Source organism: Puma concolor, chromosome A2 (genome assembly GCF_028749965.1).
Source record: "Puma concolor isolate L17-30 chromosome A2, mPumCon1.1.hap2, whole genome shotgun sequence".
In the NCBI taxonomy this organism is placed as follows: Eukaryota; Metazoa; Chordata; class Mammalia; order Carnivora; family Felidae; genus Puma; species Puma concolor.
In genome coordinates this window covers 52,890,711-52,905,813 of record NC_141668.1, presented here as the reverse complement: position 1 = coordinate 52,905,813, position 15,103 = coordinate 52,890,711, and the positions used below count along the sequence as shown (strand labels likewise).

Sequence of the window (15,103 nt, the reverse complement as noted above, 5' to 3'; positions counted from 1 at the left end):
AGGAAAAATCAGCTTCTCTCTTTCCTTGCCCATACTTTCTGCTTCCCTCTTTTCCAGGCACCAGGATGACTCTGGCAACTCCATGGGTGACAGGGCTGGGAGGCCGGGGAGACAACTGAGGAGAGAGCCAGGAAAGGTGCAAATTCACAGGCACAGATGTAATCTGGCGCTGGAGTCTTTGATGTTGGCAGTATAGAATACTGTCTGTAAAAAGTAGATAACTACAGCCTACATTTCTAAGATTGTAACAAATCGGAGCGTATGTTAATCCGGGCTGTGGTTATGAGGATATAGGTGGCAGGAAGGATCAAGTGTTGATACTGCCACCAGCTGGGCAAAGAATGTAATGCAGCACTTTCTCAGACCAAACTGAACAATAGTCTATGCTTTTAAGAAAGACCATTAAAGAAAGAGGTTGAGGCAACATGTATACACCTTTTAAAAATAGTTTAGTAAAAAGATGGAGAGAGAATAAAAAGTAGCTAAAATGTACATATGTATATTTACCACAATCTTCAATGATCAAACCACATTACCAAGAAATGCAAAATATGTAGAAAAAAGAGAAGAAAACAGAATCCCTCCACGCTAAAACAAATATGGTTAAAATGTTGGTGTATTTTCTTTTAATATTTTTCCTGTAACAATAATTACTAGGTAGGGGCGCCTGGCTGGCTCAGTCTGTAGAACATATGATTCTTGATCTCGGGGTTTGAGAGTTCAAGCCCCACATTGAGTGTGGAGGTTACTTAAAAATAAAATCTTAAAAACAATTACTAGAGAGCCTGGGTGGCTCAGTCGGTTAAGTGTCTGACTCTTGATTTTGGCTCAGGCAGGTCATGATCTCACGGTTCACTGGTTCAAGCCATGGGGTTGTGTGGACCGTACCTGAAATTCTCTCTCTCTGCCCCTCCCTGCTCATGTGCTTGCTCTCTCTCTCAAAATAAATAAGCAAACTTAAAAAATTACTAGGTGACATTTAGCAAGCTCATATTGTATGCCAAATACATTTTAAAATACTTTAAAAATATTCTCTCAACAGATGAACGAATAATAAACTGTGGCGTATACAGACAATGGAATATTACTCAGCCTTAAAAAGGAAAGAAATTCCGACACATGCTATAACATATATGGACCCTGAAAACACTATGCTAAGTGACATAAGCGGACACAAAAGGATAAATGATCGAATGATTCCATTTATGTGAGTTTCCTGGAACAGGCAAATTCACAGAGACAGGAAGTAGAATAGAGGTTGCCAGGGGCTGGGGGAGAGGTTTCTGTTTGGAACAATAAAATAGTTTTGGAAACAGGTAATGGTGATGACCACACAATACTGTGAATGTGCTTAGTGTCACTCAATCATTTAAAAATAATTAAAGGGTGGGGCGCCTGGGTGGCGCAGTCGGTTAAGCGTCCGACTTCAGCCAGGTCACGATCTCGCGGTCCGTGAGTTCGAGCCCCGCGTCGGGCTCTGGGCTGATGGCTCAGAGCCTGGAGCCTGTTTCCGATTCTGTGTCTCCCTCTCTCTCTGCCCCTCCCCCGTTCATGCTCTGTCTCTCTCTGTCCCAAAAATAAATAAACGTTGAAAAAAAAATTTAAAAATAATTAAAGGGTAAATTTTATGTTGTGTGTATTTAACCACAAAAATAAGTTCTCATTCAAATCTCCTAATAATCCTATAAGTTATACAATAGATGGATTTGACCCAAGCAATCTGACTATAGATCCCAGGTTATTTTCCCATATTTTTAAAAAGAGAGAGAGAGGGAGAGGCAGAGAGGGAGGCACAGAATCTGAAGTAGGCTCCAGGCTCTGAGACATCAGCACAGAGCCCGAAGAGAAACATGAACCCACGAACCGTGAGATCATGACCTGAGCTGACGTCGGACCTTAACCGACTTCACCCAGGTGCCCAACAGTATTTTCATCTTTAATGCACTTTTCAGTGAGTACACCATCCCGTGAATCTGAGTTCTTAACTTTCATCACGAAGAAGTTCTCCTGCAAACAGTTCCTGTGGCCCCGGTTTTCCCGTTCCCCACCCATTCTGGACTACCCAGCAGCTACCTTTTGCATGACAATGGCCTTGCATCGTGAATACGGATCCAGCTCAGCTCCACTGCCTGCCTTGCCCCGAAGCGCCCGATTCTAGGGACTCTTCTCCAGTGCCTGAGATTGATGGGCCTGAAGAAAATTATGCATCCTTGCAAATGTCATCTGCTGAGACCCCCCCACACGGAGACCATCTCTCCTCTTCCTTCCTCCATGGATCTACTTGTTCAGGACAGCCCCGATTCTTCCACCAGTCCCAGAGTAAAAGTGCTACCCACTTCTGCAGAGGAGATCACCGCGAAGAAGGACGATCCAGCTCAGGGCAAGAAACAGAAGATCAGAACCGTCTTCTCTCAGACCCAGCTATATGTACTCAATGATAGATTTCAGAGACAGAAATACCTCGGTCTCCAGCAGATGCAAGAACTTTCCAACATTCTGAACCTTAGCTATAAGCAGGTTAAGACCTGGTTCCAGAACCAGAGAATGAAATGTAAGAGGTGGCAAAAAAACAACTGGCCAAAGAATAACAACACTGTGACTCAGAACAGCTCTGCAAATCCAGAATACCCAGGCTTCTATTCCTATCACCAGGGATACCTGATGAACACTTCCGGAAACCTTCCAATATGGGGCAACCAGACCTGGAACAGCCAGTCGTGTAGCAACCAGACCTGGAACAGTCAGTCGTGGAGCAACCAGACCTGGAACAGTCAGACCTGGTGCCCCCAAGTCTGGAATGGCCAGGCCTGGAACAGTCAGCTGCACGACTGTGGAGAGGAATCCCCGCAGCCCCAGATACAGTTACAGCAAAATTCTGTCAGCGATTTGCAGTCCATCTTAGAAACGACTGGGGAAAGCCACAGTGTAATACAGCAAACGGCTAAGTATTTTAGTGCCCAGCAAATAATGGATTTATTCCCAAACTACTCTGAACATACAGCCTGAAGTCATGTGACCATCAGTGTATTAATCCGTCTCCATTTGGGCGATGGCTGTATTACTTCTAGGATTTGTTTGTTAGGGTCCTGTATCTCTGCCTTGATATTCTGTTTTTCATTATGTTTATTCTGTCCATCAAGGGGGAACGGCAGGAGTCTCATCAAAGAGGATTCCGTAGCTTTGGCTGCTTTGAACAACATGCGGAAATACGTTTCTGGCTCTAGATAACTAGATATAATACTAATTTGTATATCTTTAGGCTCCAGAATTTAACCACAAGAATAGGAAGTAAAAATACAAAGATGTGATGAGGGATTATTTGTATTTTCTGAGATAGTGAGGCTTAACAACCTCAGTTGTTAACGGTGGAGGGTTAAGTTGTAATGTGCGTCGTTGATTTCCTCTGCCCCCTGTGCTGGTTTAACTACAACTCCTGATGTGTTCGTTATTCCAGGATTTGTAGAAAGCTGTTTTTATATTTTAATGTGTTGTGATGATAGGACCAGTTTGGCTGGTGGTTTATTATAGATTTAAGTACAAATAAATACCCACTTTATCTTTAAAAAAAAAATAAAAAGAGAACAGTATAAAGAAACCTCTGTATATACCTCATCTTGCTTCAACAGTTTCCTGCTTATGGCCAATCTTGTTTGCTCTGTTCCCCCTCCCACTCCCAGTCCTACCCCTAGGCTGTGTTGATGCACATCCAGACATCATATCATTTAATCTGCAAATACTTCAGTGTATACCTCTAAAAGAATAATTTTATTTGATGTTATTTATTTTTTAATTTCAAATTTTATTTAATTTGAATTCTTTTTTTAAATGTTTATTTATTTTTGAGAGAGAGCAGGGGAGGGGCAGAGAGAGAAGGGGACACAGAATCTGAAGCTGGCTCCAGGCTCCGAGCTGTCAGCACAGAGCCCTATGTGGGGCTCGAATTCATGAACAGCAAGATCATGACCTGAGCGGAAGTCAGATGCTTAACCAACTGAGCCACCCAGGCACTCCTAAATGACTAATTTTTAAAAACAGTGCTGTATAATCTAAAGCCCCCCAACAATTGTTTCATATTGGGTATGCTATTATTGTTCACATTTCCCCAATTGCCTTATATTTTATTATTTTTTTTAATGTTTATTTTCGAGAGAGAAAGAGAGAGAGAGAAAGAGAGAGAGAATCTGGGTGGGGTAAAGAGAGAGGGAGACACAGAATCCAAAGCAGGCTCCAGGCTCTGAGCTGTCAGCACAGAACCCGACGTAGGGCTTGAACTCACGAACTGTGACATCATGATCTGAGTTGAAGTCAGATGCTTAACCAACCCAGGTGCCCCTCCAATTGCCTTATAAATTAGGACCCAAATAAGACCCACACATCGTAATTGGTTGACGTTTCTAAGTTTTCTAATGGTAACAGTGAGTTCCCCTCCTTCTTTTGTCGTTGTTCTTACAGGATTTTGTTGTTGGTTGGTTGGTTGTTGTTTTGTCTATGAGGTGTGTCATTTGTTCTGTGGAATATCCCACGGTTTGGATTTTGCTCACGACATCTTTTGGAGTCACCGAATGTGTTCCTTTGTCCCCTGTACTTCCCATAAACTGCTGGTTGGATCTGGAGGCTTCATCAGTTTTAGGACCTGCTGTTTTGGCAAGAAGTCACAGGTGGTGCTCTGCACTCTCACCAGGAGGCACAGAATATCCAGATATCTGTTGCACTTTTGTGATGTTAGCTGTCACTAATAATTATTGTTCAGACCATTAATTCACTGAATATTGGGAAATGATGGTGTTCTCTCTTAACGTATTAGCTGGAATACTTTTATAAAGAAAAATTTTCCGGGGCACCTGGGTGGCTCAGTCGGTTTAGTGTCCGGCTCTTGGTTTTGGCTCAGGTCATGATCTCATGGTTTCTGAGTTCAAGCCCCACATTGCGCTCTGTGCTGGCAAGTGCGGAGCCTGCTTGGAGTTCTCTCTCTTTCTGCCCCTCCCCACTCATTCTCTCTCTCTCTCAAAATAAATAATTAAAAAAATTTAAAAAAATAAAGAAAAATTTTCCTTTATCAACTTTTTGGTTGCCAAGGTACAGTTTGTATGGGAACAGCAGGGTGAATACTTGATCATTTCCCTTTATACCAGTCTTTCAAATACTGTGTCAGTGGGAATGCAGCCACTCTGGAAAACAGTACAGAGGTTCCTCAAAAAACTAAAAATAGAACTACCCTACGACCCAGCAATTGCACTACTAGGCATTTATCCCCGGGATACAGGTGTGCTGTTTTGAAGGGACACATGCACCCCCATGTTTATAGCAGCACTATTGACAATAACCAAAGTATGGAAAGAGCCCAAATGTCCATCGATGGATGAATGGATAAAGAAAATGTGGTATATATATATATATATATATATATATATATATATATGAAATGGAGTATTACTCGGCAATCAAAAAGAATGAAATCTTGCCATTTGCTACTACGTGGATGGAACTGGAGGATATTATGCTAAGTGAAAAGAGTCAGTCAGAGAAAGACAAATATCAAATGACTTCACTCATATGAGGACTTTAAGAAACTAAACAGATGAACATAAGGGAAGGGAAACAAAAATAATATAAAAACAGGGAGGGGGACAAACCATAAAGACTCATAAATAGGGAGAACAAACTGAGGGTTACTGGAGGGGGTGTGGGAGGGGGGATGGGCTAAATGGGTAAGGGGCACTAAGGAATCTACTCCTGAAATCATTGCTGTACTATATGCTAATTTGGATGTAAATTTTAAAAAATTAAAAATAAAAACACACACACAAAAAAAACTGTGTCAGTTTCCTGACAGTGAGCTTTGTCTGAACATTATTTTGAGCTTATGTACTTAAACATATTTGATGTGTTTCAATCTGTTGTAGTTACCGTGGTAGGCCATTGTCCCCTGTCCACGTCCCTATCCCAGGAACCTGTGAACATGTTCCATTACATGGCAAAGATAACTTAAAGTAGCAAATAGAATCAAGGATGCTAACCAGTTGACCTTAAAATAGGGAGATATCCTGGATGACTTGGGTGGGCCCAATGTACTCACAAGGGTACTTAAAAGCAGAAGAGGGAGGCAGAAAGACGAGGTTAAGGGCCATGGGATGTTTGGACTGTTGCTAGTTTTGCAGATGGAGGAATGTGGTCATGAGTCAAGGACTGCCCGCAGTCAGTCCCCTTGCATTCCTTGGGAAGTCATGCTGGAAAAGGCAAGAAATAGATTTTCCCCCAAAGCTTCCAGAAAGGAGTGCAGACCTGCTGACACCTTGATTTTAGCTCAGTGAGACCATGTTGGCCTTCTAACCTACAGAACTGCAACTTTATGTTGTTTTAAGCCACTAAGTTGTGGTAACTTGTTATAGGGACAATAGAGAACTAGTACAGTTACCATCCTTACTGATGTTCATATGGATTCATCTTTGGCCAGTGTGATCCTTTTCAAACTGGCTTCTAAATCCTTGAGTTTTCTTGCTTTCTGGTATGACAAGATGTTCCTGGCCCACCTACTGGTAAGCTCTTGGAATTTGACTTCTATTTAAATTTATCGTATTCCCTTGACTGTAATCAGGGATTTTCAATAGGAAAATCCAGTCCTTACCATTTGTGTCTTCTCTGCAGAACTTGACACTATTCATTTCTTTCCAAAAGACATCTATCCTCCCCTATATTACCACCACAGAATCTCGTTCCATGCTCTTTTTGGGTCTTACTTCCTAACTCCCGAAGGCTGTCCTCAGGCCTCATTTCTTCTTTCTCCACACTGGTGCTTAGTAATCTCATCCATACAGTAATCTCTGCCTACACCCTGCCCCCCCCCCCCATGCCAGTGGGTCCTAAAACTGTATTTCTCTACCTCATCTCTCCTGGTACCAATACAGGACCTCATTTCCAACTGCTTGTTGTTGATAGCAGTCACCTATACAAACAGCTGGCACCTCAAATTCACGGCAAAACCTTTACTATCATTGCCTGCCATCTCTTTTCTAGTTCTGCTAATGGTTCTCTCTGGCACTCAGATTCAAACTCAGGGTGCTATTTTAAAATCTTCCTTGTCCTACGACCCTCCTAAAATTAGAAATATAACTACCGCCAACTAATTATAATATTTTCACTTTTGTTATGCCATAAGAAATAAGAATTTTTAAAGTTTATTTTGTCCTTGAGTGTCTGTTTATGGACAAAGACCCTCCTCCCTCCCCCCATGAGAATCCAAATAACCATCAGAGATTGCTTTGTGAGCAGGGAACTAGAGCACAGGGATTGGATGGTTTGAAGAGTTAATGGTGTCCAGCTACAATGGTGTGAGTAATGTGGGTCTTCTCACGGAATTACAACATTTGAAGTCTTTGCTAAGCATCCCTCTTCACTGAAAAAGCTTAGGGGATCTCTGCCAATGCTTCTGCATCCTTTCTATACCCCATGCCTGACCAACCTTCTTTTGATTTCCTTAGAAATACTGGTGTCTTCAATTTGGTGGCAGACAAATCTTTCAGGCATATAAAAATCACCAAATTAACTGAGATGGGTATCTACTAAACTAGAAGTCGACATAGCTGTAAGTCTCTGTTTGACATTTGGTATAACCTCTAAGAAATATCACTTGAAAATTACTAGTTGTATGTATGCCATTGATATGGACCTTAGTGGCCTGTGCATCATTGTGGAGTTCAGCGCCCTCTTGTGTTCACTACGAAGCCAAGCACAGCGGCTCTCTAGGATTTGCCAATCATACTTTGAACCGCATCTCTTAAGTTCATGGGGAATGTGTGAATTTGGCTATCAGTTTTTTTGTTTGTTGGTTTAAAAAAAATTTTTTTTGGGGGGGAGGGCGCCTGGGTGGCTCAGTTGGTTGAGTGGCCGACTTTGGCTCAGGTCATGATCTTGCGGTCCGTGAGTTCGAGCCCCGCATCGGGCTCTGTGCTGATAGCTGGGAGCCTGGAGCCTGCTTCTGTTTCTGTGTCTCCCTCTCTCTTTGCCCCTCCCCCATTCGTGCTCTGTCTCTCTCTGCCTTTCAAAAATGAATAGATGTCAAACAAAAAAAAATTTTTTTTTAATTTTTTTTTTTTTTTTTTTTTTTAATGCGGGGCTTGAACTCACAACCCTGAGATCACTACTTGACTGAGATCAAGAGTCAGACGCTGAAGGGACGCTTGATAGTCACCCAGACATCCCTATCGGTTGTGAAAAGGATCTGTCGCCCTGAGAAGCATGTGTGCACAGAGCCAGCTGTAGGAAAAACTGAGGACGTAAAATTCTTTAGCTCCTTTATTTTCTCGTTCATCCTATTCTCTCTCCAACACTTTCCTTTCCCCCATTTTATAGCCTCCAGAGCTCCCAGATCATATCTGATCCTGTAACTTATTAAGTCATCTAAATTTATATATTTTTTCATGCTTCCAATAAATATTTTCATATATTGGGCATCAAACTATGTTGTATAGATGGAACCAAAGAGATAAGTGATTATTTAAAAATTAAGTGCCATAGCTCTAGGCTCCAATGGGAAAAGCATTTAACCTCAGAAATGAGCTGGCTTTTTAGTCAAAGGCTTGGAACTAACTGTGAAGAATGGGAAAGATTCACAACTCTTCCAGAATCTCAAAATGGCAATGACAGCTACAAATCAATGGACATTCATACTGTAGCTCAATGTTAAGGCCCCCCAAAATATCCAGGATACACTAAACAGGATTAAATTATACACAATCATGGAATTCTTCTGGTTCTCCCTTCAGATAACTTAAAAAAGCATTTATTTTGAACCCTGTGTAAGGCCCTTAACGGACAAGCCAGTCACAGGGCCTGACAGGCCCATTAGCCCCGTCCACCTCGAGAATCTCAAGCTAACTAAAGGGGGTCCTTGCTAGGCTGTTTTTGGATTAAGAAAAGACCACCAATTAGGATAGAAGTGGGCACCTGGAAACCTATTAAGTGGCTTGGTTTAAAAAGCTCTTCTTATCAGGGATAATTAATAAAGTAATTGGATTTTCTCCCTCAGGTAGTTGAATGGGAAAGAGTCAGCTGGTTGATAACAGGTGTAGACAAGACATAAAAGAGAAGCAGTCGAAAACAGGAGTCATATTAATGGCAGCATGCTGGGTTAAAAATACAACAACTCCTGCTGGAGGAGCAAACATGTTAATCTGGCCTCTAAGCTGCCTTAGACTGTGAACGGTGCTGTTCTTAGAAGCCTGTATGATCGCGGCCTCCCTTGTCACAGTGAGTTTGTTTCCAATAAACCCCCATTACCTGAAATAGCGTGAGACCTCTGGTTCATGCAATCAAATAAGAGTAATTAACAGCAGCATGGGGATGAAAATTAGAGGAGACGGTTTCTGCCGTCATAGAACTTAAATTGTAGTTGGGAAGATCATGCATATTAATTCATGGAACATTCGTTTCCTACTGTCAAGTAGTGTGTATATATATATATATTTTTTGTTGTTGTTTATTCAATGTGAGAGAGAGAGAGTGAGGGAGTGAGGGAGGGGCAGAGGAGAGGGAGACACAGAATACGAAGTGGGGTCTGGGCTCTGAACTGTCAGCACAGAGCCAGATAGAGCCGGACCCGGGGCACCAACCCACAAACAGTGAGATCATGACCTGAGCCAAAGTCAGACGCTTAACTGACTGAGCCACCAAGGTGCCCCTGTCGAGTAGTATATTAAGTGCTAGGGAAAAAAAGGTAAGTAGAACAGAGACCCTCTGCTCCAGAGGCTGAGACTCTGGCAGGAAAGGGACGGTGTGCAGGGGATACCCAGCACACAAACGGCATGGGGAGGGGCAAGTCACCAATGGTTGTGCCAAGAATCTGGATTTTTTTTTTTTTTCAGATATAACAAGGTATTTAAAAGCTTTCTATCTTCTTTGTGTGTTCTCAGCCACTGACTAGTACTTAGACGTAATATTCTTCAATTTTGTTATCAGTATCTAAAAGTGTTCTGTGTGTCATTGCATTTTAACTGTTCAGTCAAAGTGATGGACTGTTCTGAGTCACCCACAGTCTCACTGGGGGGGTGATCATGATTACGGACTGGGTTGAGGTTACAAATTGCATGTGGCATCAGACAGTGAGAATTAGGGGGCAGGAGCAGAATGTATTGGAAAGAGTAAGGGCTTTGGACTCAGAGAGACTTGACTTTGAATCTTAGTTCTACCATTTACTGATGAGCAATGTAACATCTCTCAGCTTCATTTCCTGATAAAGAGTACTCACTAATCCCCCACCCTGCATAGGATTGTTGTGCTAAATGAGACCAGGCATAGAAAACACCCACACCCATGCAACCTGAGAACAAAATATCAGAACTATAAAATAGCTAGTTATTATTTTTAATAAATATCTCTGACCCTGCTTACCAAAATAGTCACATATTGACTCATTTATAACTTAATAGAAGAGAATACAACCTACAAGAGGGCTATTATTAAAGTTTTTATTTCAGGAATAATTTGAAGAACAGAAGGCAACATATCTATGAATGTCAAAGTGAGCCTTCTTTCATGCCTGATTTGGAGCTGGCAATGCACTTACTCCAGAATTATCAACAAGGAGAGAGGAGGATTTAGAAAGCAGGCAATCCTGCTTTTCAGAAAAAAACAACGAAAGCCCTAGTGTTATTCACTCTGGCCTGGGATGCAGCTTGAAGCACCTGGGGCTTGGGGTAGGGAACTAAACCAGGGAGAAATACTGTTAGATTGTTGGGAAAGAAAAAGAATGTCAGCCTGTCATTAAAGCAGGGCTTGGATGCCAGGCAAGTTCTTTACAGAGGCAGGTCACAGAATAGAGCCTGAGGAAGCAGCTGAAGAAGCCTGGGAGTCACCTCTCTCTCACAGGTAGAGCTGCAATTAAGTAGATTGCAGTTACTGTTTAAAGATAATGCAGAAGCAATCAGGTCTTGGAAAGATAAAATCTGGGAGAAAGGAAAATTTGAGACAGAGGTAAAACCACAGGGTGTAGCTGTATTTTCCTTCTGGGCACTTACTCATTTTGGGTCAAAAGCCAAAGAATCCAGGGGAAGGGCTTGGGCAGAGGGTCTCTACTAAAAGGTAAAGAAACTCTGCAGAGATGAAGAAACAAAAAGTAGAGAACAGAAGGGTGAATATCTCAGCAAGAAGGGGCAAAATGTGTACCCAACATCCTGCCCTTAAGACATCTTCCAAGTTTTCAAGCTGACCAAAGCTAAGAAGCCAAGCAGACAACAAAGAGCATGATGGAGTTTGTGTCAGTTCAAGACTCACCTTGGGATGAGCCCAGTCAACTCCCCAGGCTCTGCTGGAACCAACTCTACTCTCAATCTCAGCCAAAAGGCTGAGATGTGATCTCCTGGAACCCTAAAAGGCTACACTTTAACAGCAGGGTTGAACCAGATGTAGATAAAGCCTTTCCAGAGTTTCAACCTAGCCTCGAATCAGCTCAGTTTCTAAATGGCTTGAGATAATCAGCCTCCTTGCACAGAAAAGGTGAACTTCTTCTGGAGGAAGATATTATCCAGAGCCACTATAATTTTTAATACTCCATGTTAGTATTCAATTAAAAATTACTTGGCATGCCAAGAGAAAGGTCAAAAGGATTGAAAACTGAGAGGAGAAAAAAAACAATAGATCTATAAGTGACCCAGATATTGACACTATTGGTCAAGGACTCTGTAAGTCTCACAATTAACAACAACAACAAAAAGGCATAACTTGAAAATATAAAGTGAACATCCCAATAAAGTGCAATTTACAATAAAGCAAGTCAAATGAGTGTTTTGGTTTCCCAGTACATATAAAGTTATGTTTACATTATACTGTAGTCTATCAAGTGTGAAATAGCAGTAGGTCTAAAAAATATGTGCACTCTTTAATTAAAAATACTTTATTGCTGGGGTGCCTGGCTGGCTCAGTTGGTTAAGTGTCTGACTTCAGCTCAGGTCATGATCTTGCAGTCCGTGTGTTTGAGCCCTGCATTGTGCACTGTGCTGACAGCTCAGAGCCTGGAGCCTGCTTTGGATTCTGTCTCCCTTTCTCTATGCCCCTTCCCTGCTTGCACTGTCTCTCTCTCTCAAAAATAAACATTACAAAATTTAAAAAAATCTTAAAAAATACTCTATTGCTAAAAAACACTTAACCATCATCTGAGCTCTCAGTGAGTCATAATCCTTTTGCTGCTGATGGCTGCTGTCTGATGGGGTAGTGGTTACTGAAGGTCAGATGGCTGTGGCAATTTCTTTTTCTTTTTTAAAAAAAAGTTATTTGAGAGAGAGAGAGAGAGAGAGAGAGAGAGAGAGAGAGAATGAGCAGGGGAGGGGCAGAGAGAGGGGGAGAGAATCCCAAGCAGGTGCTGGGCTGTCAGCACGGGGCCTGACGTGGGGCTTGAATCTAGGAACAGTGAGACCATGACCTGAGCCAAAATCAAAAGTCGGATGCTTAACCAACTGAGCGACCCAGGTGCCCCACTATGTCAATTTCTTAAAATAAGACAACAGTGAGGTTTGCTGCACAGACTCTTCCTTTCAGGAATGATTTCTCTGTAGCATTCGATGCTGCTTGATGGCATTTTACCCACTGTAAAATTGTAGAACTTTCAAAATTGGAGTCAATCCTCTCAAACCTCCCACTGCTTATCAACTTAAGTTCATGTAACATTCTAAACCCTTTGTTGTCATTTCAACAATCTTCACAGCATCTTCACCAGGAGTAGATTCCATCTCAAGTAACTACTTTCTTTGTTAATCCTTAAGGAGCAACTCCTTGTCTTTTCCTTTGCATTCACAACTTGGCTATTTGCTGTAAGAGACCTAGCTTAGTTCTTGAGACTCGCGTTCCTCACTAAGCTCAGTCATTTCTAGCTTTTGATTTAAAGTGAGAGACATGAGCTGCTTCCTTTCACTTGAAAACTTAAGGGGCGCCTGGGTGGCGCAGTCGGTTAAGCGTCCGACTTCAGCCAGGTCACGATCTCGCGGTCCGTGAGTTCGAGCCCCGCGTCGGGCTCTGGGCTGATGGCTCAGAGCCTGGAGCCTGTTTCCGATTCTGTGTCTCCCTCTCTCTCTGCCCCTCCCCCGTTCATGCTCTGTCTCTCTCTGTCCCAAAAATGAATAAACGTTGGAAAAAAAAATTAAAAAAAAAACTTAAGAGTCCATTGTAGGGTTATTAATTGGCCTAATTTCAATACTGTTGTATCAAGGAATAAGGGGCCAAAGAGGGAGAGAGGCAGGGGAACAACGGATGGAGCAGTCAGAATACACATGGATCAGTTAAGTTCTCTCTTATATGGGTGTGGTTTCTGGGACCCCAAAACAATTACACATCAAAGATCACTGATCACAGATCACTGTAACAAATGTAATAATATAGTAAGAGTTTGCAATATTGCATGATATACCAAAATGTGATACAGAGACACAAAGTGAGCAAATGCTGTTGCAAAGATTGTGCCAATAGGCTCGCTTGATGCAGGGTTGCCACAAACCTTCAATTCTTTTTTTTAATGTTTATTATTTTTGAGAGAGAGAGAGGGAGGGAGAGAGAGAGAGCACAAGTGGGGGAGGAGCAGAGAGAGAGAGAGATACAGAATCCCAAGCAGGCTCCAGGCTCCGAGCTGTCAGCACAGAGCTGGACATGGGGCTCAAGCTCATGGACCCTGAGATGATGACCTGAGCTGAAGTCTATGGCTCAACTGACTGAGCCACCCAGGCGCCCCACAAACCTTCAATTTGTAAAAAAAAAAAAAAATGTAGTATTTCTAAAGTGCAATAAGATACACCTGTACATTTCTCTAGGGGATTGGAAATTATAATGACCATGACTGGAGTGGTTTAATATGTGAAGCAGGGAGACTAGTTTTAAGACTACAGCAGGCTTTTTCAATCTTGGCTTTACGTTTTAGACCAGGAAATTTTGTTGTGGGGCTGTTCTGTGTATTGTAGGTGTTCAGTAGCATCGTTGGCCTGTACCCACTAGATGCCAGCCAACAACACCCCTACACAGCGGTAACAACCAAAGATGTCTCCATTTTTGGAGACAAAAATGTCTTCCTCCCCTGCCCAAGGTGGCAAATTCACCCCCAGTCGAGAACCATTGTACTACTCTAACAGTACAGATGGAAGATAATGCAGACAAATTAGGTTTTGATTTGAGTGACAATTAATGTATAGAAATGAAAATACAAAGTGATAAGTGAAGGATGGTAGAGTGTGACAAATCGAGAATATATGACTGATTTCATATATTTCATATTTTGGATTGTATAATAATCATGATAGGAAATAGAAAAGGACCAGGTTTGGGGGGAAAGTTAATGAATTTATTTTGAGATATGTCAGGTTTGAGGTGCCTGTATCAGTTTCCTATTGCTATTGTAATAAATTATCTCAAACTTTATTATCTTACAGTCCTGGAGGTCAAAATTCCAAAATGAGTCTCAGCAGGCTAAAATCAAAGTGCTGAAAGGGCTGTTTCCTTCTAGAGATTCCAAAAGGGAATCCATTCTGTTTCTTCCAGCTTCTAGAGGCTGCCAGCATTCCCTGGTTTGTGGCCACATCACTCCAATCTGTGTTTCCATTGTCATATTGCCTTCTTCTCTAACTCATCAAGCCTACCCAAATAATTCAGGATAAATTCTTCATCTCAAGATTCTTAACTTGATTACATTTGCAAAGTCCCCTTTGCCATATAAGGTAGCATTCATAGGTTCCACGGATTAGGGCATGGACATATTTAGGTGGCCTTTATTCATACTACCACTGTGCCTAGGGGGTAACACAAATGAAGATGTCTTAAAGGCAGTTGAGTATATGGCTTTTGAGCTCGAGGGATTTGGACTGTAGATAAAGATAAGAAGTCACTGGGATATGTGTGGATATGCGGGGGGTGGGGTGGGGGGGGAGGGGAACGTGAAGAAAGATATTATGAAAGGAATAACTGTGGGAGCACCAATATCACATAAGGGGTGGGCATCACTTAGGATGAGAATCAGCTGCATATAACAGAAACTGAAAATAACAATGGCTTAAATAAGAAGGAAGTTTATCAAACTATTAAAGAAGTCTGGGCTGGTATGGCAGCTTGACCACATCATCACTGTGCTAGTTCC

The 15,103-nt window shown here is 42.0% G+C and overlaps 1 protein-coding gene across 1 annotated transcript; it reads left to right on the top strand.

Moving 5' to 3' along the window:
* Positions 1–2,093: 2,093 nt before the first annotated feature.
* LOC112871767 (homeobox protein NANOG-like) lies at positions 2,094–3,016 on the top strand (the record flags this gene model as incomplete). Its single annotated transcript, XM_086681954.1, is given in 2 exon segments — positions 2,094–2,234; positions 2,236–3,016. Coding segments are annotated over 2 exon segments (912 nt in total), but the record flags the coding sequence as incomplete, so codon positions are not given.
* Positions 3,017–15,103: the final 12,087 nt, after the last annotated feature.